Source organism: Henckelia pumila, chromosome 4 (assembly GCF_033568475.1).
Source record: "Henckelia pumila isolate YLH828 chromosome 4, ASM3356847v2, whole genome shotgun sequence".
In the NCBI taxonomy this organism is placed as follows: domain Eukaryota; kingdom Viridiplantae; phylum Streptophyta; class Magnoliopsida; order Lamiales; family Gesneriaceae; genus Henckelia; species Henckelia pumila.
The window spans coordinates 3,821,431-3,848,208 of record NC_133123.1 but is presented as its reverse complement, the minus strand read 5'-3'; the positions used below and the strand labels follow the sequence as shown (position 1 = coordinate 3,848,208).

The 26,778-nt window shown below is 33.5% G+C and overlaps 5 protein-coding genes across 7 annotated transcripts; 3 read left to right on the top strand and 2 right to left on the bottom strand.

Moving 5' to 3' along the window:
* Nucleotides 1-1,814: 1,814 nt before the first annotated feature.
* On the top strand, nucleotides 1,815-4,765 carry LOC140866019 (COBRA-like protein 10). The gene is made up of 3 exons (XM_073270875.1): nucleotides 1,815-2,595; nucleotides 2,924-4,361; nucleotides 4,464-4,765. Exons 1-2 carry the CDS (start codon nucleotides 2,031-2,033, stop codon nucleotides 4,336-4,338), a joined length of 1,980 nt encoding a protein of 659 aa, XP_073126976.1. The 5' UTR covers nucleotides 1,815-2,030; the 3' UTR covers nucleotides 4,339-4,361; nucleotides 4,464-4,765.
* A 2,226-nt stretch (nucleotides 4,766-6,991) lies between these two features.
* LOC140860039 (rab GTPase-activating protein 22) lies at nucleotides 6,992-14,301 on the bottom strand. 2 transcript variants are annotated; one of them, XM_073262788.1, is made up of 13 exons: nucleotides 13,986-14,301; nucleotides 13,759-13,858; nucleotides 12,713-12,808; nucleotides 12,190-12,293; nucleotides 10,982-11,142; nucleotides 10,779-10,874; nucleotides 10,510-10,632; nucleotides 9,628-9,716; nucleotides 9,333-9,438; nucleotides 8,943-9,040; nucleotides 7,878-8,138; nucleotides 7,472-7,555; nucleotides 6,992-7,321 (listed from the first exon to the last, which is right to left on the bottom strand). In XM_073262788.1, exons 2-13 carry the CDS (start codon nucleotides 13,846-13,848, stop codon nucleotides 7,307-7,309), a joined length of 1,323 nt encoding a protein of 440 aa, XP_073118889.1. In that variant the 5' UTR covers nucleotides 13,849-13,858; nucleotides 13,986-14,301; the 3' UTR covers nucleotides 6,992-7,306. The 2 variants fall into 2 exon arrangements, with proteins under 2 accessions (XP_073118889.1, XP_073118888.1); XM_073262787.1 differs by having other exon boundaries at nucleotides 13,759-14,301.
* A 976-nt stretch (nucleotides 14,302-15,277) lies between these two features.
* Nucleotides 15,278-16,319, top strand: LOC140867116 (early nodulin-like protein 9). The gene is made up of 2 exons (XM_073272192.1): nucleotides 15,278-15,552; nucleotides 15,668-16,319. Exons 1-2 carry the CDS (start codon nucleotides 15,351-15,353, stop codon nucleotides 16,102-16,104), a joined length of 639 nt encoding a protein of 212 aa, XP_073128293.1. The 5' UTR covers nucleotides 15,278-15,350; the 3' UTR covers nucleotides 16,105-16,319.
* A 2,278-nt stretch (nucleotides 16,320-18,597) lies between these two features.
* On the top strand, nucleotides 18,598-22,971 carry LOC140865735 (electron transfer flavoprotein subunit alpha, mitochondrial). 2 transcript variants are annotated; one of them, XM_073270477.1, is made up of 8 exons: nucleotides 18,598-18,777; nucleotides 19,306-19,488; nucleotides 20,703-20,914; nucleotides 21,010-21,173; nucleotides 21,386-21,547; nucleotides 21,763-21,815; nucleotides 22,198-22,338; nucleotides 22,624-22,971. In XM_073270477.1, the coding sequence occupies exons 1-8, from the start codon at nucleotides 18,703-18,705 to the stop codon at nucleotides 22,699-22,701; spliced, it is 1,068 nt and encodes a 355-aa protein (XP_073126578.1). In that variant the 5' UTR covers nucleotides 18,598-18,702; the 3' UTR covers nucleotides 22,702-22,971. The 2 variants fall into 2 exon arrangements, with proteins under 2 accessions (XP_073126578.1, XP_073126579.1); XM_073270478.1 differs by having other exon boundaries at nucleotides 18,643-18,777; nucleotides 19,311-19,488.
* A 1,752-nt stretch (nucleotides 22,972-24,723) lies between these two features.
* On the bottom strand, nucleotides 24,724-25,990 carry LOC140867342 (uncharacterized). The gene is made up of 3 exons (XM_073272417.1): nucleotides 25,514-25,990; nucleotides 25,211-25,276; nucleotides 24,724-25,088 (listed from the first exon to the last, which is right to left on the bottom strand). The coding sequence occupies exons 1-3, from the start codon at nucleotides 25,871-25,873 to the stop codon at nucleotides 24,990-24,992; spliced, it is 525 nt and encodes a 174-aa protein (XP_073128518.1). The 5' UTR covers nucleotides 25,874-25,990; the 3' UTR covers nucleotides 24,724-24,989.
* Nucleotides 25,991-26,778: the final 788 nt, after the last annotated feature.

The window sequence follows — 26,778 nt, the reverse complement described above, 5'->3', positions numbered from 1 at the left end:
TGCAGTAGCCCCGTGACCGTGACAGTTTCTGAGTCACCGTGCATGATGTCATGATACATTTTTTTTATATTTTTTTTGGGTTGATGTTTTTGGATATTTTATTAAATATTTTTAGTGCATGCACACCTTTTAATTATTTTATTTATGCAGTATATTTTAAACTATAGGGTTGACTCAGATATTTATTTAATTTAAAGAATGCCTTTTATTTAAGTATTTAATTATTTATTTATTTAGTCTTGTATTTATTTTAAATATTTTATTCTGTGCATATATGTATGGGCATATATGTACATGTTTTATCTAGTAGTAAAAAAAAAAAAAAAAAATTTCCGCATATTTATTTATTATAGAGTTAGGGTCGTTTCAGTATACCTCGATCTGAGTTTATGATTCGAACACAAGCATAGTTGGGAATGGACCTAGATAAGGATTAGGGATGACAATGGGGCGGTTTCGGGTTTGGCCAAACTCGCCTCGAAGTCGCCCCGCCAAAGTATTATATATATAAAAATTTAAAATATTAATGTATATATATAAATATAAAATATATATGTAATATTAATAATATATAATTATATTATTATACTAAATAATTAATATTTTATCCATAATTTGAATGTGTAATATTATTGGATTGAAATGAATTTATTTTATTATGATATGTTTAGTATAAAAATAAATCAATATAATATTTTTTAGCTAATAAATATTAATTAATTACAAGTTAATAAATTTAAACTTGTAAGAATAATTTCTTTTTTGTCTTAAATATTATAAATCTATATTTGAAATTAAATTTAATGATATTTTTTAATTTTTAAACTTTTTAATTTTTTTTATTTTAATAAATTTAAAATTATTTAATTTATGGCGGGTCCAACGGGTCTAACTCGGATTGGAACCGCTGGGTTCGCGGGGCGGGGCGGGTCGGGTCCCGGGTTCAGCCAAATCCGCGCCATTGCCATCCCTAATAAGGATGGCCAATATTTATATGGCAACTAGATTCACGAAGTAACACATCTTTTTTAAGAACTAGACACAATTTTGTAATTGAATCGACTGGTTGACGAGATTTTCAAACTCATCCGATCAATGTTTGTTTTGTACTCAAAGTTATTAAATTTGAGTCGAACTCGAATACTGCGAATTTTTTTCGAACCGAATTGGAGGCAAACCTTACTCTCTCCATGCAATAGTTTGAATAGTTCGCGAATATGATCGAATATTTTGAACTGAACTCAAACCTAATTTCAAATCGAACTCAAGCAAAAAAAAAAAAAAAACTACAAAATTTTGATCTTAATTCGAGACTTAAATTTTTTTTTTTTACTAATATTTGATTCGATTCAGTTCATTTATATTATTACTCATCATCATCATCAAGGTGTATCGAGTATCACAAAATGACTTAAACATATATTTTTTCCTTAGAATTTAGTTCATTCGATACTTTCAATTATAGTTAAATTAAATAAAAAAACTATAAATTAATAAGTCAAGGAATTTACCAAATTAATTGTGTATTATACACCAATATTATACGTGCCAATTTATAAATTTAATTTTAGCCGAAAAATTAACAAAAAAATGACATGTAGAACTGTACACCAAAATTTCCCTTCGTTTTGAAGGTGAATGGGAAATTAAAAATATTGCATTTATACACCGTGTTTTGGCCTCCGCAAGAATCGCTAAAACTAGAGGAAGAAAACGCTTCTTAAATTTAGTTCCTACAAAAAACGTGCGACTCATATTAGCCCATGCCAGCAGTAACTAACATTGTTTTCTCGTCTCATTTCTACCATTTTCTTCTCATCACCTTCATGCACCGTGTCCAAATTCACGGGGCATTGCCTGGTGATCTCTGAAAGCTAAACACTTCCGGCGCTCCGCCGAGTCCCCCCGACGCTTCCTTTTTCAGCTCATTCAAGATCAAGAATTCAACCAAAAATAATAATAACAATAAAGAAAAAAAAAAAAAGAAAGAGAGGGGGATTTGAAAACAAATCCACTTTTCATTTTTACAAATGTTGGCAAGAGAATCAGGCATGAGAATACGATGGTCCTGCGTTTTACTTGTCTTGTTTGTATCCACCATCAACTTCTCCAATGCTCAGGATTTTGACACACCGGAGACACCGCCTGCGGAACAAGAGAACTGCGATGGAATCTTTGTGTCTTACACATTCATGGGACGAGAGAAAGAGTATCCATTTGTGAAGAATGTTTCGGCTCAGGCATGGTCATTTAATGCCATGTTGTCTGTTCTCAATGCCGGGGCTCGAGAACTGAAATCTTGGAAAGTTTTTGTGGGCTTTCAGTACCGAGAGCTGCTGGTTTCCGCCGACGGTGCTGTGGTTGTTGATGGAGAAGGATATCCTGTCCGAGTCGGGAATAATGGAACCACTTTCGCAGGGTATCCGCAGGCTGATTTGAAAACTGCGATAGAGACTGCTAATGATTATGGTCAGATGATGGTGGAGGTCAATCTCAAAGGAACACAATTTGGGCTTGGAACTAAAGGCACTCCCATGCCTAGAAAACTTAAGCTTGTTAATGAAGGGTACAAATGCCCTGCAGCCACTCGAAAAGGTAAGCCAATGCCGCAAACTTTTCGTTGAATCGTTTACCAGGACATGCAGAATCTGTACTAGAAATGGTGCTCTAATGTTCCATATCAAAATGCATTCCCTTATGTTTGTTTGAGGGTAGTCAGGAGTTTTGGGTGGATTTTCTTGTATGTATGTATTCGTCTTATTGGATCTAGTTTTCCTAGTGAATAATATGTCTCATCTGATTTTAAACCACCTTAAAAATACATGTTTATAGACAAGACATATGCCAGCTCTTCCTATCATATGGCTTCTGAGTACCAAATGTTTGCAATCTGATGAATTTGAGCTAAAATTGACTGTTTCAGGAAGTTACATGCATGTTTGCTGCAAAAGGGACCCAAAATACAAGGACAAACTCAAGACCAAGTTCTCGCCTCGAAAGTACGGTGATCTCTCCTTCACATACGATGTTCTTCGAGCATATGAGAACAAATATCTTGCACAAGTCACCATAGACAACAACCATCCACTTGGTCGTCTTGATCAATGGAACTTGACTTGGGAGTGGATGAGAAACGAGTTCATTAACGATATGAGAGGCGCTTATACCCACAAAAAAGACCCTTCGGAATGCATTTACGGCCCTCAAGGACAGTACTACCAGGATTTCGATTTCTCCAGCGTAATGAACTGCCAAAAGAAGCCAGTTATAGCAGACTTACCCCGTGAGAAGGAAAACGATGACAAGGTCGGAAGGTTGCCAAATTGCTGCAAGAATGGTACTCTGTTGCCAAAGACAATGAACGAGACTGAGGCTAGAGCCATTTTCCAGTTAGAAGTGTTCAAACTTCCGCCTGACTTGAACAGAACCGCTCTTTATCCGCCTCAAAACTGGAAGATCGATGGCCTACTCAACCCGACTTACAAGTGTGGCACTCCTATTAGAGTCGATCCAACAGAGTTTCCTGATCCTTCCGGGATTGCTGCTCAGACTTTTGCGGTAGCAAGTTGGCAAGTGACTTGCAATATGACTCGCCCCAAGCCGAAACAATCTAAATGCTGCGTTTCCTACTCAGCTTACTACGCTGATTCAGTTATTCCTTGCAACACTTGTGCATGTGGATGTGCCGAAAAAGCTCGTTGTGATCAAAACTCGGCTCCTTTGCCTCTTCCCGCAGATGCCCTTTTGGTACCATTCATCAACAGAACAGAGAAAGCTAAAGCTTGGGCCAAGATCAAGAACAAGAATCTACCAGCCAAATTGCCTTGTCCAGACAACTGTGGAGTGAGCATCAACTGGCACATTGACTCAGATTACAACAAGGGATGGACAGCGAGAATAACTCTTTTCAACTGGGATGATTTCCCATTCGCTGATTGGTTCTCCGCCGTCCAGTTAAAGAAGGCTTTCACTGGTTTCGAAAAAGCTTACTCATTCAATGGCACAAAGCTACCTCAAGTCAATAACACCATTTTCATGCAAGGCCTGCCTGGATTAAACTACTTGGTTGGAGAGGTCAATGGGACTCACCCTGAAACGGATCCTAGAGTTCCTGGAAAGCAACAATCCGTGCTTTCATTCACAAAGAAACATATAAAAAATTTAAACATACCACAAGGGGATGGATTCCCTTCCAAAGTTATCTTCAACGGGGAGGAGTGTTCTCTTCCAACAGAGTTTCCTCGTAGAAGCGCGGCCCACCGATCTCGACTTGGCCTGGTTTCGCTGATTCTGCTTTCCCTGCTGACTTTTCTGCTCCTGACATTCAGCTTTAATTGATGAAAGCTCAGGATTTTCTTCTGGTATAGAGAAGCTCCTGTGAAAATGTTGACATTCTTCTACATTTTCTCTGTGAAATGGTTAAGTTTTCATCATTTTAATGTCATCTACTCGTTCTTTTACAGGAAATGGAGGCAGAGATGTGCACTTTTAAGAAGATAAAAGAAACTCTGCATCATGGTTCAAACAATTCTAGTTCAACAAGCAGATGAAGAGAATGGACATATAGTTTGAGATTTATGGGCATTCATTTGTTATTGTTTGCAAGAAATAATACACTGTCTGTAGCTTATACTGAAATAGAAAAAACTATATTTGTTTTCTTGTTGTTCATGTTTATGTTCTTCCCAGGACTTTCTGACAAAGAACATCCATGCTCTATATTTTGATACTCTTAGGATCTTTTTATCACAATATTTTGGTTCTCTCATTTTGATTTTGTTAGATTTAAATGTCAGCTCCATCTCTCATTTTGCTTTAAATTTTCGTGTGAATGAGTTATATGCCCCCACCGAGTGTGTTTGTTAATTCTGGCTGGCCATTTAAATATATAGGTCTGGTCTTGTTTTCAATTCAATAAAAGGGACTTTTGACTTTTTAATTCAATCAAAAGATCTCAATTAAGGGTAGTTTGATTTTTTTTTTTTTGAAAAAAAAATTTAATGTCCAACTCTTATTTTCCCTCTTTCCTCCCTTCCCTTTCTCCTCTCCAAAATTCGAACCTGGCTCTCCTCTCTCCTCCTGAACTCTAACCACTAAACCATCAATATTTTTGATAATAATACTACACAATAAAATATATATACAATAGTTTGAGTTGACCCAAGCGGTCGACCGCTTTCCCCAGGCGGTCGACCGCTTTGGCAGGGACGGCGGTCGACCGAGCCCAAGCCTTGGTCGATCGCTTTCCCAAGGCGGTCGATCGCTTTGTGATTTTAACAAAAAAAAAAAAAAGAAGAAGAGGAGGGAAAATGAGGAAGGAAAGAAAGAAATAAGACAGAAAAAAAAAAAACAAAGCAGAGACTTGAAAAAAAGAAGAAAGGGGGAGAGAGAAAACACAGAGACGTGAAAAAAGAAGAAAGGAGGAGAGAGAAAATACTTAAAGCAGGGACAATATAATCTTTTCGATTAGAGGTCTATCTATTGAATTAAAAACAAAGGCTATATGATTCACATTGATCGAAGAGTTGTGATGTATCTAAAGTGAATCTTACTATCAACATAATCTCAGATGTGTTTGAATCGAATATTTTTTATATTGTTTAAATACAAAAACTTAACGATATTTATAAAAAGAATAATAATAAATTATATGAAATAAATTAATGGTAATTTCAAAATTTTAATGTTGTCAAAACGAATAAAAATAGAAATAATATTAACAAATTAGGGATGAAACCAGTTTGATTCCGAAATTAGGTTTGATTGATTTAAAATCCGATTTCTCTTTTATAGAAATTGTTTAAGGTAGTATTTGTGAGAGCTTCTAGGAAACACTTCTCAGCTTTTCGTTAATAAAAAATTTTGTTAATGAAAAGTTAAGAAGTGTTTATAAGAAACTCTCTCAAACACTACTTAAGTCTGTTTGTTCGATTTAATTTCAATTATTTTCACTGAATATGGATAAGAGCTCGGAAACGGAGTTTCTAAATAAAATTCAATATTTTTTATATTCAATTTTTATTGAACCTTTTAAACAAAATTATAATGCTTTTAATATGTTTTTCTTAAATTTTAACCGTTTTTTTTAACTGAACTGAAACTTCAAAAACCGAATTAAAGTTTATTATTTCGGCTTCCATCCAAATTAATCAAAATTGTGGAATTCTTTTAAAGATGGAATTTCTATTAAAAAACCTAATAAAGATTGAAAATAAAAAATTGAAGTTTATTAAGAACTTGGTTTACTCAGTTTAATATTTTTTTAATATAAAAACACATTAAACAAAACCGAATGATCAGATTTCACTGTTTAATAATGATGATGTTGATGGTACAAATATTGGAAATATTAATAACAATAATGAAAAAAATAGTAATAACTGAGATAAACCGACTAATTCAAAATTTTCCTATTGTGGTGAAATTCAGAAATCTGATTTTTATTTTCCCAAAAAGACGGTCAACTCATGTTATTTCGGTTATTTTTATGAAAACAGATTGAATCGAGTAGATCAATTTTCTTAATAAACTTCAATTTTTTAAACTCAATTCCATTGGATTTTTTTATAAACAAAATAAAACTTATTTTAAATTTTTTTCTCAAATAATTGGTTAATGTGGAACTGGATAGAACAAAAACAATCAAATTTAATTTGGTTCGGTCTGTTTGATTATAGGTTTTGAACTAATTGGTTTTGAACTAAATTAATTCAGATGGCATTTCGTTTTAACCAAAATTTTGATAATAATTTTATGTATTCTTGCTCTCATTAATTTTTTTTTAAAAAATTTAAATTATCAGTAGCTCTTATATATTATTTTGATATTATTGATATTACCAGACAGTAAGACACTACCCCGACTTTTTTCCAGCTCAGGTTCTTTTCCTCCACTTTTCAGGTGGAGGCGATGGCTTTTTAAACATAAGGCTTTGAAACTATTGCATATTGTAGGATAAGTTCTATGTACAAAATAAAGGAAGCACGGCCAGTAAAAGGAAAACTCTATTATTGATATAACTTAGATTTCGTACAAATGGTTCCATTTATTGTATTGAAGTACAACTTTTGAGAAAGATTAAAGAGTTACAGAACAGTAGAACATCCTATGACTGTTTCTCAGCGGTATAAATAGTTCACAAAAAACTACAGTGGAATTCAAGGCATCATTCCTCTTCTGTATGTTAAAAGGTACAATGTCAGTGATCAGAATAGCATGGATATTATTGGGGCTGCTCAAATTTCAGGCCACAGTGAGGTTGATGTTCCAAGGCACAGCCAAAATAGTAGCTACATTTACTCCTGTATCATGCATTTTTGGCCTGCAAGGATATTTCAACAAAAACAGGGGGTCAGCTGGAATGTCATTTCAGTGCAACAACCGATTATATTATTAAGACCATGGCAAAAGAATACTGAAGCTCTAGCATTAGTATATTCTACACCAATATACAGAAGATTTCTTTTAATACCTTTTTTAGATATTTCTTGTGAAGCTTCATGGCACCGGTGCATGCTTTTCTGGCATCAAGATTTCCCGTCATGTCATTCAATATCTGAAATGTACAAAAATTTACAACACACCACTTCAGTATTATACACCTTCAATGCATGAGACATGCATTCCCCAGTACTATCAATGGTTTCCATAATAAATGGTTCAATTAGGTTATGAGACAAATTTTATGACAATAACTGCCATTTTTTTTAATTGAATCCCATTTATGCACCATTTTCTTGACTTCTCACATATATCGATTTTTTTCAAGCCTATGGCAAGCATAATCACCACAAGTTATACTACTACAGAATGTAAGTACGCAATTTTGTTAAGATAAGAAAATGAAAAACCAGATATTATGTACTTATGGAGCTAACCTTAACAACATCATCTAAGCCTCGGGCTTCTGCTAACAACTTTGCACTCTTATCTTTTAGTACACTGGCAACTAAAAAAAGAGAAATCGGTAGAGGTGCAGCAGCACTTTTGCCTCCATTTCTCATGTTCTCTCTTTCAAATTTCCCGCACTGTCTTGCCGATTTGACCTTCCCTTTAGATCCCTCCGACTTATTATGAGTTGATTCATGCTCCTCATACACCGAGAATAAGTCAGGATCATATTCTAGGGCCCACATCATCTGTTGACGGGGGAATGAAAACAAGCGAAAGAAAAATAACAAATGTTTTTACTTTGAATAAAGCATGACAAGCAACAGTAATATAATTTTCAAAGGATATTAAAAGATTACATCAAATGATGATCATTTTCAACTTACAGATATTTGGAATACGATAGAGGCTTGTGTTTTGTTACAGATATTTGGAATATGATATGCTAATAGACATAAAGCGGACATCCTATTCAATCCAGAATTTAATGAGCTTCAGTCCATACTTCAAACACTTATCAGCTATGACTAAGGCCTTTAACATGGACTCGATAAAAGATTGGATGTTTGGTGGGTTAGAAATGAATTTGATAAAACCAAAAGGTGCAAGTTTCAGAGACAATAGGCTTGTCTTTTCTGCTCAAAGAAAATAGGTTTTGAGATTTTACATGGCTAGCTTCTACAGTCTTGCAAGCATTCAAAAACTTTTCTCAAAACCAAACAATTTCAGCTGGCAAGCGACCAGATTCCCAGGCCAAAAACCAGCAGCCCATTCATTGGGCAAAATGTATCACCCATTTTTCTCTCACATGCTGAACTCTGTCTTCCCTGCCAAAAATGTACTTGTATCCAAGAAAATCTCTCTTAAACCAATTTCCAAAACGTAATTTTAGTGAAGAAAACTTGTGTCTAATAGGAATGTTAAACCATACTATCATGTTCCTGAAATTTTGCTTTAAGCATATGCTACAATTTTACAGATATAAAAAAGCCTAAAAATAGTTTAAACAAATAAAAGGAATTAAAAAAAATGTATATGGTACAAACAATTACCTCCCAAAGGTATAATGAATCACCAAAAGAGAATTCCCGACGAAACAAAACCATGAGCATTCGGAAAGCAAACAGATAATCACCCCCACCCAGGGTTTCTGTTTTCGATATAAAAAAATAACATGTTACTTTCTCATATGGATACAGATTTTAATTACGCATAAGAAAATGCAGCGGACATTAAAGACAAAATTTTGAAACTCTTGAAACATAAATAATTTGTATCTTTCTCTATTCTCTAAATTTCAGTTCATTATTTTATCCTATATCCTTCTGTAATTTTTTAACATTGCTGACTAGTAGTAACTGAAAGAAATTCGAGAAATGGAAAAATGATCAACAGTTAAATTGGTAGATAGACATTAGGAAACCAACTGATAAGGAGCATACCTAAGTGCTGATGAAGTTTAGGATCAACAACTTGAGTTATTGAAGCGAGAGTAACAAGTTGCTCCTCCACCCCCACAGAGCTCTCGGTGCATCTGAAATTTCCTCGCTTCAAAATTTAAAGTTTTAGTAATTATTAGATGAAGATGAAGCAGTGGACAAGGAGTTAAATAACCGAATGAAATCCCATCTGTCAAATATTTTGTAGAAGGAACTTTTGTGTCACAACATTAATATGTCATCATAAATAAAAAAAATAAAAAAAAATAAAAAGGGAAAAAGACTAAATGAAATGTACCAATCTCCTCATCAACCGCTCAAAGCACCAGAAAGCATCGGCTTCATCATCAAGGAGCATAATCATAGGAGAGCAAAGATCGCTCATGCCTGTTCAGCATGTAAAATGTCAAAACAGGTATGTTGTTCAGCATGCAAGTGTACACCGAGATAACACTGTGTGTGAACTGTGAAGTATATACATAAGAAGTCATAACCAGCTCATCATGATTCATTGGTAGACTTATAAGGAAATGTGCAGAGGCAAAGATTAAGTTTGCGAATTTACTTCCAAGCCAAAATCCAAATCACAGAGCATACTTATACGTGCGGGTGATACTGTATAAACTAGAAAAATGTGTTATGGGACACTTAATGTAAAAAATTAAGATATTGATTTGATTTGCAGATTTCACATTTTACAAAATAAAAAGAGAACCAACTATTATGAATTATATTGGAAGATTATGAAGAGTAGCTACCGTTCTCTGAATCAACTTACTAGAGCAATGGTGCTTGTGATGCTCCTATTCCACATCAATTAGTGGAAAAGGATGGGCATAATTTATAAAGCATAATACTCCTAAAGTTAATTTATCATTTTTGAAAGCATACGAATGCAAAGTAATTGTTAATGGAACTCGTTGTTTAAAGTTTCACTTGTGTAAACCCTTGGGCACACGACATGATACGTGTGCTGATGAAAACAACATTTTTGCAATGATAAATGGTTAATTAGACTTAGGCACAGGTAGAGGACAGTCAAGGAAGATATATATCGCTATTTTGTTATCTATCAACTAACTTTCTGCAAGATGAGTCAGTGTCCCTGGACATTGGTCCACGGTTGAGTCATATAATCCCATGAGAGACAAAGTGGTGAGAGAGACTCTTGTGACTTAACCTTGGCCATACCCAACGTCGATATCAAACCAGGAGTACACAGCGAGTATATCCCAAAGTTTTGACAGATTTTCTTGCTTCTCATAAAATACCAGCGTCCTGTCTGTACGGACCACATCGAGACCTGACAAATATATCAATTCTCAAATGAGTAACACATAAAACCCACAAAACCATACAGAAATAAGTTCATATACATCATACTTTGCCACGGGGTACAGACAAGAGATATGAAAAATAAGCATAAATTTGGCAGAATTAAATGCCAACCTATCTGATGTAATGTAAGTTTCCACTGAATTTCTTTCTTGTCCAGAGGATGATGCCCGTTTGATTGATTCATTGTGTGGGAGCCACCAGAAGCATCTGTGCCACAACATAAAAGTCAGACTCTTAGCATCAAAGTGAAGGTATAAAGTTGTTCACATACAGTTGATGCTGAAATTAAATACCAGCTGTGGTTCCATGATTACCATTTTCCTCAGAAAGAGACGCAGAATTAATTTGTTGAAGTACAATAGGATCTTTAGTAGGTTCACCATCTTCAGTGATGATTGGTGCAGTGACAAACTTGCCACTTCCAATCAAAGGAAACATTTGTCGGCATTCTTCTTTCAACATTGCATACTTCGCTCTGCAAGGATACATGGAAACAACTCCATGATTGGGTAGTACATTACTAAATTAACTCAGGACAGGTATTGTGCACTCTAACAAGCGTCAGGCAGAATTTAAAATTTTTATTCTAGCACGTATTAATCGCTTAGTATTAATCTAAATTATTTATTAATGTACTGATAATTCAAAATGACGGAATACTGAATAAATATTTGTTTAACAGTGTAATCCAAATATCATAGTCATTGAATTAGGTCAGCAAAAGGATTGCTTTTGTTTTTGTTTTAATAAGCGGAGTAGATATTGATTTGGCCAAATACAAATTGCAGGTGGACAGGTATTAAATTAGGTCAGCAAAAGATTTGGATTTTTTCTTTTTTTGGACAAGCAGAATAAACAACATAAAACCAACTGATTTGAATATCAGATATAGACCATGTTTGGATAAGTACTTATAAAACATTTTTCCAAAAAAAAACATTTTACAAAATTTTTATAGAATATTTTCAAAATTGTTTTAAGAATAAATATGTGTTTGAACAATTATTCTATAAAAACATTTTAAAGTTGAAAAGATGTTTGGACGGCTCTTTAAAAAAAAGCAATTTATGGTTGAAAATAATTAATAAGGTTTTTGGACAACTATTATATAAAAACATTTTAATTCTCGCACGGATTTTATTCTAAATATATCAAAAAAACGTCTTTCAATTGTTCTTTAAAAACTATATCTGGATGACACTTTTTTAAAAATAATTTTCAAAAACGTTTCACAAAAATCTTATGCAAACAAATACTTAAATTGTTTTTTACTTGTAGAAAACTAAAATGTTTTCAAAGTGCTTATCAAAACGAAGTCATATTATCCATGCCTACGTATTTTTATTGTCAGACCAATAGTTAATCCTTATCACACCACAGCATGTCATGCTTCATAAGAAACAGCTGCAAGTGCCTACTTCATGTACCCCACAAGGGAAGTCTAATGTTCCAAACAGCGAAAAATACAGAAGCATTTGTGCGATACAGGTTATATCCTTGACAACAAAATAGGAACAAGTACCTCCGGCGTTGTCGTATTTGATCTCGTTCGTCAAAACTGCTCTTAGGATCATAACAACCCAATAGAAATTCCCAAACCTCTCCTCTGATTGATGGATGAATTCCCTTTGAGACATGATTATAAAAATATTTCACAACCATAACTTTTGTCAAAATCACCACTAAAAATTCACAAAATCTTCTATCATGTTAGTGGAACGCCTGACAGTAATGAATTTGATAGATGATCTCAGGCAAAACAATTAAAGTACAAAATAATAATAAACTCACATCTTCTCCCTACAGACCAAAATCTATGAATTAATACCAGATTTTTTTATTTTCTATGAGGAAGAGGACGCTATAGACAGAAAGCACAAAACATAGATAAAAAAAGATATACATTCACATAACGTGCCAAGATAGAATATGACTTCACGTGGAAAGGGTCTGAATCCAAGCACCTTAGCTTTCAAATGAGTAGATTTAAAATCATTTACTAAGTGGAAAGTGATAGCAACAAATCCCTATAAAAACAAGCTTACCCCGCGATGAATACGACCGAGTGTTTTGCCAATATCAAGATAACCTTCTGTAGAGAAAGCAGCATTCCATTTCCGTGCACTTAAAGTTTTTCCAGCCTGATGAATAAAAAAAAAGAAGTTGCTTAAACCTAGATGGAGTTAAAGGAGAAGAGGATTGTGCTTGAATTTTCTAAGAAATCATAATAGAAACTCTCATTATATGAAACCAGAAAATGACACACAATACTTTGATTAATGTTATAGCATCTGCCTAATCTAATGGCATTGCTTCATTCATCTAACAAGCTAGATTCTGGCACTGAAAAGCAGATAGTACTATAACAAATTGTTATTCCACTTGTCCAAGATCTCCAAATTTAGTCTCATCATTCTACTCTCCATATATTAGAAGAAAACAATTCCAAGGCAGTCAAACCACCCTTTTTCAGATATATTCCTGCATGTCCTGATTGCATAATAGAAAGAAAATAATTCACTCCAAGGATCTAAAAAATTCTCTCTGAATCAAACGACACCTCCAATTTCGCATTCTTGTTCAAATTACTCGTACCTAAATTTTACAAACTCGTAGCTCCACTTAGTGTCATCTAACATAACCAGGTTCGAGTAATTTAGGAGGAAATCCACCACTCTAAATAAAAATAAATTGTAGAAGAAAATCAGCATGCAGCAAAATTAGTGTTAGCAACAATTGCTTGAAGCCTAGTGTCTAGCTTGCGTAAGTAGAGGTCAGAGAATATTGATCAGAATTCAGGAATATCATTTAGCTCCACTAAATAGAAAAAACCTTTAAAAAGAATCCCCTTTTCAGATGCCACATTTAAAGGAACGCATAAGGCTTGACAATTATATTATTGGATTCTTCATGACATTGGTCAGCTGGAGGAACACAATTCTCATCAAATATGGATCAAACAAAAGCAAAACAGCCACAAATCGATAAAACACCATCACTCTAGCATTCGGATCATAGCTAAATGGCTATTTTAAACTAGAGCTTGAAAACTTGAATCTCATTCACGATAAAAAGGAAAGAAACACCGAACCTTGATCCTGAACTTGCTTTCGGGAACATCAGTGCATTCAGACCGAACCTGGTAATAGGAATCAGCTGGAGTTCCTGGGTCCCTCCACATTTTTCAGATACTTCACCCCCAAATAAGTAAAATTTATTTATAAAAAAGGGAAATTTAACTTGAAAAGTCCCTTGAAAATCCAAAACCCAGATTAAAAAAGAAAAAGACAAACGAAATGTCAGCAAGAAAATACCCACCGCCCCTAGATCAATCAGCTGACCTTCCCGTTAACAAAGATCAGGGGCCTTTCCAAACCAAGCAAATTAATCATTATGGTTTTATACAGTTTACATGCGCAAAACCAAGAAAATGATCTCTTCGGCGAGTCAGGTGGAGAGGAGAGACCATGAACACCATGTTCACATACAATGCCGTTTTATGCGTTCAATCTATGTTTCTCTCTGGGATTTTATTCAATCCATCTGGTTTAACTGCTTACATTGGAGCGAAAATGACGTGGGATCGAGGACTTTGTAGCCCACTCGCCTTGATTCGCGCTTCCTTCTCATGGAGGAAGGAGAGGAGGAGCGTGTGTACGACGCGCAGGCCTTGTAGACTTTTTGATTGGGTCAAGTTTGACTTCTCTTATGGGCCCCGTTTTGGATTGTTGAATGGGTCTTTGGTCTGTCCATTCAAGTCGGCCTGAGCCCAAAACTTAATCGGATCGGATCCAACCCCTACCCCGGAAACCGGGACTGATTATTAAAAATTGAAGGTAGTAAAATTCCGTAAAATAAATTGAAATTATTTTTATTACGGTCGTCCCATGATTGACTGGATAAACTTATAAATTATAATTGCATTTAAATGTTTGTTTAAAACTTTATATTATTATATCACGAAAAATCATACGTTGCTCGTTGTATGCCACTGAATCTATTCTCAAAGCATATATTGTTAGATAGATTAATCACAATTTTACTATATACCCTCAAATGATTTGTGATTTTGCTTTCAAGAGTAACAAAGATTCAAGGAAATTAACCATGTATCCAATATTAATTAATAAACTCGCTTAGAATTGAAATTATTTGATAATAACCAATCTAATGAGATCAAGAGCAAATATAAAAAATGAGAAATGATGTGCAGGGAATTTTGTGTGTACCACGTGATGTTCGTGCGAACATTTGAGAAGTTCACGCGAACATCGGATTTTTATTTTCAGATGAACATATAAGATGTTCGCGCAAACATCACGCGGTGCACACAAAATCTTTGCATACTGATGTGCAGGAATCATTATTATATTAAAAATATACATCTCCCTTTAATTAAATATATTTGTTGGATACCATTTCCCAAAGTGCAAGACATGGAAAAATTCTTGATATGATGAAGCAAAGTATAAACTAGCGGAACAATTTTTCAGTGGAAGCTAAGAATAACAAAAGGCACCAAAATCTTCATCCCCACAACTTGTGCAACCACACCTACAAATACCTAGCTACCTTGGTCACATCTTCATTACTTCATTAATCACCTTCAACAAATTCCAACATTTCCAGCATATATAAAACAATATTCTTTCATTTTGGTTCTTGGCCTAGCTTATTGGGTGCATGCATTCTTCTCCAATGGCTCGATTCAACATCATCTGTTTCTTGGGGATTTTCAATGTTCTATTGCTGATCAAGAAAGGTGACGCATTTGAATTTAAGGTTGGTGGCTCCCAAGGTACTTGGGCAGTTCCCGCTGATCCTAAATCTTCCGAGTACAATCAATGGGCTGAAAGGAATCGGTTTCAAGTTGGGGACTCCTTGCGTAAGTGAAGCATATCATTTTATAAATAATCAAAAACCATGATATTTTAACCATGCCCATTTTCAATGGCATTAATTAATATATACAATGGGATTGTTTCTTGATAAATTTGCAGTGTTTGTGTATGCTGCGGATCAAGATTCTGTGCTGCATGTAACCAAAGACGATTACACCAACTGCAAAACCACATCGCCTATTGCAAAATACAGTGATGGGCACACGGTGATCAAGTTGAATGAATCAGGGGCGCATTATTTCATCAGTGGGGTGGATGATAATTGCCACAAGAATGAGAAGTTGGTGGTGGTTGTCTTGGCGGATAGAAGCAAGCGTTCTCCTCCACCCGCTCCGGCGGTGGAGACGCCGCCACCGTCTCCGGCACCTTCTGGCGAAGAATCCCCTTCTCCGCCTTCCGATGAGGGGACGAACCCGACCGCAGCTCCCTCTCAGGAAGCTTCTCCTCCTAATAATGGTGTTTCTTCAATTGTGCGTGGTGTCGTTGGGACCATTGGAGTTGCTCTTCTTGGTTCATCACTTGTTCTGGCTATTTGATGTGAATGTGTTGGAGTTGAAGGTGTTTTATTTTATTTTATTTTATTTTATTTTTTGAGGTTGTTTTATGTGGGAGTAATGGGGATTTTGTGGGAAGATTTATTATTTGTTTGGCATGATTTGATAAATAAGGTGACTCCTATGAGGAGTTTGTAACTTTGTATAGAACATTGATTGCATGTTTGTGTGTTATAATATAATCGTACAATTGAAAATAAAATGATCTGAATATTATTAAAAACCTTGTTTGTGTATATATAGTGTTCTAATTGTAATGAATATCCTATGTTATGGACTAGTACATGTTACCCCCGAGGATAGCATCCCCAAAGTGATTTGGACGGAACAGATTGATCTGCTGATATGATCTGATCCGTCCAAATCACTTTGGAGATGTTATCCTCAAGATAGCATCGACCCTTCCCTTATGTTATAACAAATGAATATTTTCAGTTTATTATTTGAAAAATAAATGACCCGTTTTGTAAGATGTACATGTTTTATTTTGATAATTTATGTAGTCATGTTTTAGTTTTAATATTTTTTTTTGTTTATTTAGTTAATTTTTGTTTGAGTTGTGAAGGTGATTGTGATATATATGTTAACGACGCTATCTCAGATATATTACTAACATATGCACACTATATCATTAGTCCCAAAAAAAAATTTGAGAAAAATGAGGGAAAATAGTACGAATTAAATAAGTTATTATTGTGAAATTGAGATTTGATTAAATAAATATCTAAAATTGCAATGGACAAACTTATATAAGTAATTTTTTTTTCTCTTATTAAAAAATCTCTATCTATAATATATCTATACTCTATACTAAAATTGCAATGGGGAAACTTATATGAACAAAAAAAATTTCTTTTATTAAAAAATCTCTATCTACATCTATAATCTATATCTCTTCTATTATAAAAGTGTGAATCAAAATTAAAATTTTACATTGTGCATTATCGACTTTGTCTTTCGTTTATATACACTTAAAAATTTGGTCAAGATAATTTTGTAAATCGATTATTATGATGATATCAAAATTGACAAATTGTGTGTATGCTAAATAGAGATCCAATGCTTAGAAAATTGAAACATCAAAACTATTTCGTTTTTTTTTTTGCTTGTGGATGAAAATGAATCTATATCTATTATACAAAGATCCGAAGTTTTAAATTATATAAATAGATTAGTGTTAAGTGCATAAAATATCACTATATTGTTTTATGATACATTTAAATTATTGAAAATTATATTCACGAGTCAAGACTCATATGATAAATTAAATATTAAAAAACTTAGATTAAGATAAAGAATTTTTTTAATTTTTTTTTAAAACAGATAAAATATGATAATTGTAAATAAGTTACAAATAATTAGATCTATACTCTTTTAACATTATTAATATTGTATAAACACCACCACTTGCTCCAAAACAACTCCAACACTCGATCAAGAACTTAGATCTTTAATATTAATACATTAATTATTGCACTACAAATAAAAAATTAAAAATTATAAAATATATTCAACTCAATCAAGTACTTTAACAATAAAATTTATATACAAATATGTACACCTAATGTTTATATATTTCGTTACACATTTGTAACGCATGTGTCTCGATTGCTAATATATAAAAATTTCTTTCGCCTGCAACACATCATAGTTTTTCTTGATATTCATACAAGTATAAAAAAATTACTAACATCCCACGGTTATATCCAGGGGCGGACCCATGTAGGGTCCAGGGGGGCATGGCCCCTCCTCAAATTTTTTAAAAAATTATTAGTGTATATTTATATTAATTTTTTAATAAAATAAAATATGGTACATGTTAATTTTAAATAATATTGATGTATTATATTTCAAAGAAAATATGTTTAATAACTCATCAAATAATTGTATAATGAATTATTATGAATTGATTATAATGTTTTAACTTTTATGGCCGTCTTTTAGTTGATATAAAATGCATATTCATGATTATTTTATGAATTGTATCCAATAACGGAGTCAGATTTTTATCTCTATCCAAACTAAAATTTTTTAAGCTCTTTATTTTTTTAGTGTTGAGTTTTTATCATTTTATTTTTAAATTTTTTCACGGAGATATTGACAAAGTTGACTAAATTTAATGTATAAAAAATAGGAAAAAAAATTAGGGCGGAACAACACATAGCTCCATCCGTAATTGTGCCCTCTGACCAAATTTTCTGGGTCCACCCCTGGTTATATCCATGTTTATTATTATTATACGATGTCTTTGTCACATTCATGGGCGACTCATTGTTCTATCGAAAAAATAATTCAAATTGAAAGAAAAATCTAAACTTCGTAGGTCATATTATCAAAATCATAGAACGGCAGATACATATGCAGTAAAATTGCAAATTATTTTCCCCTTCAAATAAAAATCATAATTTTTCGAAATAAATAAATAATAAATAAATTAGGCAAGTGTTGCGTTGTCTCCCTTTCAACGACGCCGTTAAATCGAGTTCGTCCCTTCGTCTTCCTGGAGCAAAACTCTTCCAACAGTAATCCATCATAATAATAAAATAAATTAAATTTTTTTTAAAAAAGCCAACAAAACTCATGGCGATCAAGACAATGTTCGGAGCGTTTCGAAATCGTTCCTTTTCTAGTCGCGTATCCCCCTGCTATAGCTCTGTAAGTCATCTTGTTGTCGAGTTCATAGCGGCATAATTTGGTTCATTAACAATAATTGAAGGTGAAAACGAAGCGGGCAGTGTTCGGAAAAATTATTTCTTGTGCTTTTAAGTAGCAAAGTATTTAGTATAAAGAACGCATGCCGGGAAAAAAGATTGGATTTTTTTTAGATTTTGTAGGTGAAATATGTTGGTTTAGGTTTAAGCTGCGTTGACAGAGGGGGTTGGGGCAAGTATCTGAATTCGCTCTCTTGTTGAACTTAATTACCAGCCATCGGTAAGCAATGCATGACAATTTGTTTTCTTGATAAATTGATAGCCAATGTTTTGGTGCTTAAAGGAAATCCTTTAAAGGAATACAAATGGGCCTAAATTTCCTTCGTTTGTGCTTCTAATCAATATCGTGTTTAAGAAATGCCGCTTCTTTAATTTTCGGGAGTGTAGTTTCTGAATGAGTTACTCTTCCACAACTGAAAATTTTCTCATGAGATAACTTTTTGTGGATCCTATATTTTTGTTTGCTGCATAGCTCAGCACACTGGTTTTAGCTGAACATGAAGGAGGCTCAATGAAAGTTTCATCGTTGAGTGCTGTGGAGGCTGCTAAATCTTTGGGTGATGGCAACTTAGTATCTTTACTGCTTGCTGGTTCTGGTCCTTCCTTGCAAGAAGCAGCGGCCCATGCGGCTTCACTGCATCCTTCCATTTCCAAGGTATCTTCTTCTTCTCTGTAGTTTTCTATATCTGTTGCAAATAACCTTTCAATTCAGGTGTTTCGTCTTGTGTATAATTGAATGATGGAATAAAATAAATGATAAATACGCAGATGTTAAAGGCGCACATGTGAATGGAATATAGGCTCTTGGGCTCTTGGCACATGCCTTATCAAACTGAAGTGCCCCAAATAATAATATTTAAAATTTGGATGTATGAAAAAAGTTTACATGTTATGTAAATTACAAGCCAAAGTAATAAAACAAGTCGTCGTTACAGTACAAGAAAATATGAACGACTATTACTTTGGTTTTCATTTATAACGCGCCTTGGGCCTTCTAGGTGATCCAAGATGCTTGTTTTATGCCCAAACCACACACCTCGTTGCAGGGATGCTCCTTGGCATGTCTCCAAATGCGAAGGTTGCACATTGCTTCACCTTGAGCACACTTTGAGGGTTTTTAATGAATGGTTAAAAAGGTAGGATGATCTAGGGATGACAACAGAATTGTCTGTCTTTGCCAAAAACATATTAAACCGTCTCATCATCAAATTTATCTAGCCTTTTGGTGTATGATCAATTGGCTTTGAATAGCTGCTAGTGACAGGCTTGGTGGGAAATAATGAAGTTTATTATTGGTGCCCCCGTGGTATTATACATAAACCTCTCTCGGAAATACAGCAGAGAACTGTGAAAAGTGTCTTCCTTTCACATGATAGGTAACCATGTATGAAAATATTTAGTCCCATATTGTTTTCTAAGAAATGGGATTGCTGCGGTGGAGAAGTAGTTGGTCGGCAGACCTAAAGAATTGTATGTCCAAAATGTACATACTGATGCTAGGTTTCCAGATTCCTTTGTGTTTGATTCGGTGGATTTGGATTGGAAGAAATGATTTCAAAGTGGATTTCAAATGATTCCAAATTTGAAAGCTGTTCAAATCCATTCGAATGACTAAAATATAAGTTTAAAATGGTAGGGAAGGAAATTGAAATTCAAAAAAATCATAGCTATCCAATCAAGTGCAATTGATTTAAATAATGGATCCTCAATCCAAACACTTGTGCTATTTGAAACTGGAACTAATGGTTTATAATTTGGGAAAAAGTTGATTTACCAGATACTAGTTAGCTGTGTTAGCAATATATGACATTATATACCATGCAATTTTTTGTTTTGGATTCTGAAGTTTGCCATGCGTTTGTTATGCAGGTTCTTATTGCTGATTCAGACAAGTTTACCTATCCTCTGGCAGAACCATGGGCTCAACTGGTACGCATAGTGCAGCAAAAAGGTAGCTACTCACATATAATTGCTGGATCTGGTTCTTTTGGAAAAAATATACTCCCTCGTGCAGCTGCTCTGCTGGACATTTCTCCTATCACTGATATCACAGAGATTCAGGGGTCTCATCAATTTGTGAGGTAATTTGAAATTTGATTTTAACCAGCAGAATTTATTTTCTTATGAGAAATAAAAGATTTATTGCCTTTCGATTAACCATTCTTTTGTATGGCAGGCCAATATATGCTGGCAATGCTCTGAGTACTGTCCGTTATACTGGCACCAACCCTTGCATGCTAACAATTAGATCCACGTCTTTCCCACTGGGACCTATGCCGACTCGTTCAGATTCTGATGCTGCACCACTTGAGAAGGTTGATCTCTCGGCCTTAGACGAAGGTTTGTGCCAATTTATATTGCACATATTGAAGGATTAGAGTGGCTAGGTTTCCAGTTTCCTTTGTTCTCTAACTCATATCTAATGCTCAATTATGTAAGCGGAGATTTTTGTCTAGCCTAACGAATTGAGATTGAGAATAGGCATGTTTGGCTGTCAAATTGTAAGTACTCATCGTTTCTATAGAAGAGAAAATGATTGTTCTCTTTTTCAGATGGTGCAATTGGCAAATCAAAATATATAAACCTCTCATCTCAAGATTCTGAACGACCAGATCTAGGAAATGCACGTGTTGTGATCACCGGAGGACGAGCTCTTAAAAGTGCCGAGAATTTCAAAATGATAGACAAGCTTGCGGAGAAACTCGGTGCTGCAGGTTCTTTTCAGTAAGCTCATAAATTATAGGGCACTGCACTTCTGCATGGTTTACCACTTACCAGCACCTACTAAAATTCAATGTTCTGGTGGATTACATATTTGACTCTAAATGACTTTATTCTTTTATTTTTGCGTATATAAATAAGAACATCCCCGCTGTCTTGTTACTTCATATATTTTCTTAAAAAAAATTTGTCGTTTTATTTTTAATAGTTGGCGCCACCCGTGCTGCTGTTGATGCGGGATATGTTCCAAACGAACTACAGGTAAGGAACAAAACTTATCTGGGTTTCTGAGCAGGAAATGATAGAAAATTGCGTCAACATTTACTTTTGTTCATATTTAATGCTCTTCGTCTTTCATTCAATAACAAACTGTATTGCAAATACAATTTAATTTTTTGATAATTTTGGTAATTGATTTAATGATAGGTGCAATGCTATTACAAATAGATATTGGTCTGATTTTTTAGATCTGTTATGCATAAGAGATTGATGCATAACATTGTTGTAAATAACACAGATCGTGATTTTAGAGATTGTAGTTAAAACTTGCATCTCAAAAGTTATAAAGTCCTAAACAATGCTGATGGTTCTCGATTTTGCCCAGTTTACACATGCCTATGCTGATACCACATTATTCTTCCAGGTCGGTCAGACTGGGAAAATTGTTGCTCCTGAATTATACATGGCTTTTGGCGTTTCTGGAGCCATTCAACACTTGGCAGGCATGAGAGATTCTAAGGTCATTGTTGCTGTAAATAAAGATGCTGATGCACCAATTTTCCAGGTCCTTGTTGATCCATCCCACTCTCATGTACATACGAAAGTTTGAAACTGTTATATTTAGTTTCCAATCGTGCAACTTCAAGGCTTCTAGTTTACTTTCTCGATTAAAACTTGGTAAAGAAGTTTATATGGATATTAAATTTTAGAGGTCCATGAGGTGATTCATTTCATTCCTCTGGTAAGGATAAGATGATATATATCATTAAACCGGATTCATCACCAAATTACTGCCTGCAGTTGAAAAACTATGATAATCATATGCCTTTTCGCTTTGCTTTTCTACCAGGTTGCTGATTATGGGCTGGTCGGTGATCTTTTTGAAGTCATACCAGAATTGTTGGAGAAAATTCCTGAGAAAAAGTAGACAGATGACAACTGTAGAAAACTTGATCACATTTCTTCCGGAAAAGGTTATTTTAATTACAGTTTTTTTAGCCGTTGTTATAATAGTCTATGTTGGCTGCTACAGAAAATGGGATTTCTTGAATTTTAAGTGCGGAGACAACCAAAAATTCATTATAGTTTCTTGGTACAGACTTTAATAATACACACTTGCCTACTTGAGATGTTGCATGTTGGTGTTTTTATAAAATCTATGGAATTTTTCTGAGACAGCGCATGTCTATAACGATGAGCTGTTCCAATGACTAGTATATTACGCGCTGATTCATATGAAATTTTGCATGCAAATATACGTATGTATATTGTAATTATTTGGTTTAAAAATGGCTTCAGGACACTGTGAAAGGTGCTACGTATTGGTTTTGGTTCTTGTCGGGTACTTTATTCTCTTTGTGCTAACAAAATAGAGTAAACTTAGCCTGAAATTTTATATTGCGGAGCCTTCCAGCTGAACCTAATTATAAACTTTTAGGCCCCGCTCGTCAATCATTTATGAGTAAAATAATATAAATTAGAAAGGTTGTCACAAAACTATATATATATATATATATATATATATATATATAATAGAATTTTCTTGGATTTGAACTTTGCATCCTCACTTCTCAATAATTGTTATCTAACTAAAATGATTGATCATTAAACATTGAATGCAAATTTGTAAAATATAAATCTCCAAGTCCATCTATCCATGTATTGATTGCTACTTGCTATTATTTCCGGTATATTTGTAGGATGCATCAATCAATATGTCACTTGGTTTCATCCTATTTATTGGTGTGTAGGGATTGAAAAAATAAATGTTTTGGTGTATGATATATCTTACCATAATCGAAAATTCATAATACAATAACTAGTTTTCAATCATTTGTAGATTGAAAATTCGGTCTCTTTATGAGTTATAATTATAATTAGTATTTATTTATTTTTTTTATATAGAAAAATTAAGTTTTAGTTCAAACTGAAAAAGATTGACGAAGCTACAAGAACCGAACATGATCAATGAATGTGGATGTTCGATTTTGCCATACACGACCAAAAAAATTCAAGTTTTATTGCAAACTGAAAAAGATTGGCAAAACCTATTACTTTGAGACTTTTTTATATAAGCTTATCTTCCTTTCTAATTAAGATTTAAATTTTAATAATAAAGATAGATTGAAACTTAATTTGATATATATCACTGCGCAAATCGAAAAACATATTGTCCTTTGCTAAAGATGCGCAAATTGAAAAACATATGGTCCTTTGCTAGAGATGTGATGCAATAGCTAATAGACACCGTTTGGTTTGAGTGATAGGAAAAGTAATATATAGATAAGTAATATAATGTAAATTAAAAATAAATAAAAAAAATAGTTAATACATTATTTGATTTGATGGATAAATTATAATTTATTTGATTTAATTGATGTAAAATTATTAATTAATAAATTGATAAATAATATGAAAAAAAATAAGCGAAATTAATTGGAATAAGTTTTACTCGTGTGACATAAAAACAGCTATCCCAAAAGACGTGGAGGAATCATGTTAATTATACTCGTGTGACATAAAAACAGCTATGGTATATATGTGTATATAGATCAAAGTGTTAGATCTCTAAAATCTGCTTATAGATGTAGTTAACGCATAATATTTGTCATCAAAATCCAATATATATAATATATATATCTACATTAAAAAGTCAGCTACAAAAAATATATATAATTTTATTGTCAACCTTACTGTTGGAGCACTAAAGGTCAAATACTTTCTTTCATATATGATATATTATATGCACAACACATTTTATATGAATCATGATAAGTGATATATCCGTTAGATGAACATAAACATGGAAATGGAGTTCGCTGCCTAAATCCATCGCTATGTACATTAACTTTAATTTGTTCATCCCAATTTATATATATTCAATAATATTGATTTGAAAAGATCATGCTTTAATTTGAAAAATGCCAATGAGTGATACTGGAGAAATTAAATAAGAAGTCCAAATTGAGAATACTTGAAAGAGAGGCACAAAATCCATATAATGATCAAACAAAGATCGAATTAAGTACAGTTGAATGTCACTCATGATCACTTTAATTAGGCACTTCAGTACCCTTTTCTTGAAAATACAATATATAATTAATTATACAACACATATATATGTATCCAAGTGATCGTTTTTATTCTTTGATATTAATGATTTAATTTCTGATATATTCATGATGATACGTAAATAAAGTTTAAAAAATACAATAATCACAGGTTTCTCTTCTTCAAGTCATCAGTGCAGCTACTCTCCTTTTCAAATTGATGATCGTTCAATGATCCACCCTTCCCAAAAATATTTATTTTGGGCTGCTCAACAAAATCAAAGAAAGATAATAAATATATAATTAATCAGCTAAAAATATACTCGAAAAATATTTCATTGAACCCGAATGTCTAATTATCATGAACATGATAAACTATGTACGTACCTCAAAAACATCAGCCTCCTTTCCTTTGATCTCTTTATGATTCATGAACTCATTCATGTAAGAAATCTGTCGAACCGACGAATTAGCATGCAAGAAAAAAAGAGATACATATATAAATTAAACCGAGAAATTAATATATATGTAGATGCCCAACTCTGTGGCCACCATGCACAATAGATTAGTTGACCAGTACAATAGGTGAGTTGAATTGTACATGATGGACATAGAGTTGAGCAACCATGGACAGCATAACAAAACTCTATATATGTAATAGTTATATATGATGTTGGGAGACTAACGTACCTTGGGACTGTTTGCAGGAGAACTTGCGGTGTCCAATAGCTCATAATTCATCACAGGCACTTTAGTTTTCTGTTTCTTGAGACTATTTTGCTTGCACATGATATTACTTATAATATTCCTGCCCATGTTATTATCATTATCATCATGATCATCATTATAATAATTACCTCCGATTCCGTTAGGAAACCCTAATTTCGTATCGAAATCTGTCAACTTTTTGACGGCGGAGGAAGCAGCATCGGAGACAAGAGAAGGGGTTTCGTAATCTGAAGACAAGGAGCTGTTTTGATCATCTTCGTCACACATGAACCCTTGTATGTAGAAAGTCCAGCTGCTCTCTTCAGTACCGGAATCCGCCATTTTTTCATGTGATCAAGAAATCTTCCATGTTTCTTTCATTAATTAATTGAAGTTAGGCATTTAAATGTCTTAATCCAGTTTTTGGAGAATTAAGCCCTCTTGTTGAAATAAAATACATATGTATATATAGTGGAGTACGTACTATACATATTTATAAATAATTATTATTATATTTTAGGGATGGGAATCTTGATTAATTGAAGTTGAGGTAGGTATAATTTTGACCAACTGCAACTGAGTTTTTTTTAGATTATAAATTAATATAAATGCATTTGGTTTATTCCACTCTTAAATTTTATGCTACATTGGTTATTAATTGTTCTTTTTAGTAAACATCGAATATTTTTTTAGCATTATATATGTATAAAATACGTATGTATGTTGTGATGGGTCCGGAGTTTTAATTTTTGTGGTGTTGGATTAGAATTATAATATTGGCAGAGATTTGCCAAATCTTATTTTCTATCTGCCCTTTCCCTTTCAACTAATATATATAATATTAGTTGTACACATTGGAACAAGTCTTTAAGGTTTGAAGATGGATATTTGACATAAACATTTCCTTAAATTATTGTCCTCTCTTTATCAAAATAATCCTCTCTGGATAATCATTAATTGTGTGAACCAAATTAACTTTAAAAAGTTTTATTCATATATATAGATTCCCTATAAAATTATAGAAAAAGTATTTTAATTCAAAAATTATTTTGTAGTTTGCAATACTTTGCATGCCGACATAAATTAATTCATGGATCGATAATTTTGAGATTGACACACAAAGGAGATTGAAGTTAACGATCTTCGAATTTAATTAAACAGTACTATATATTATTTAATCTGCCTATAAAAGTCTAATATCGAACCAAAATTATAAGTTTTATTTATTTATAGAATAAATGAGTTCC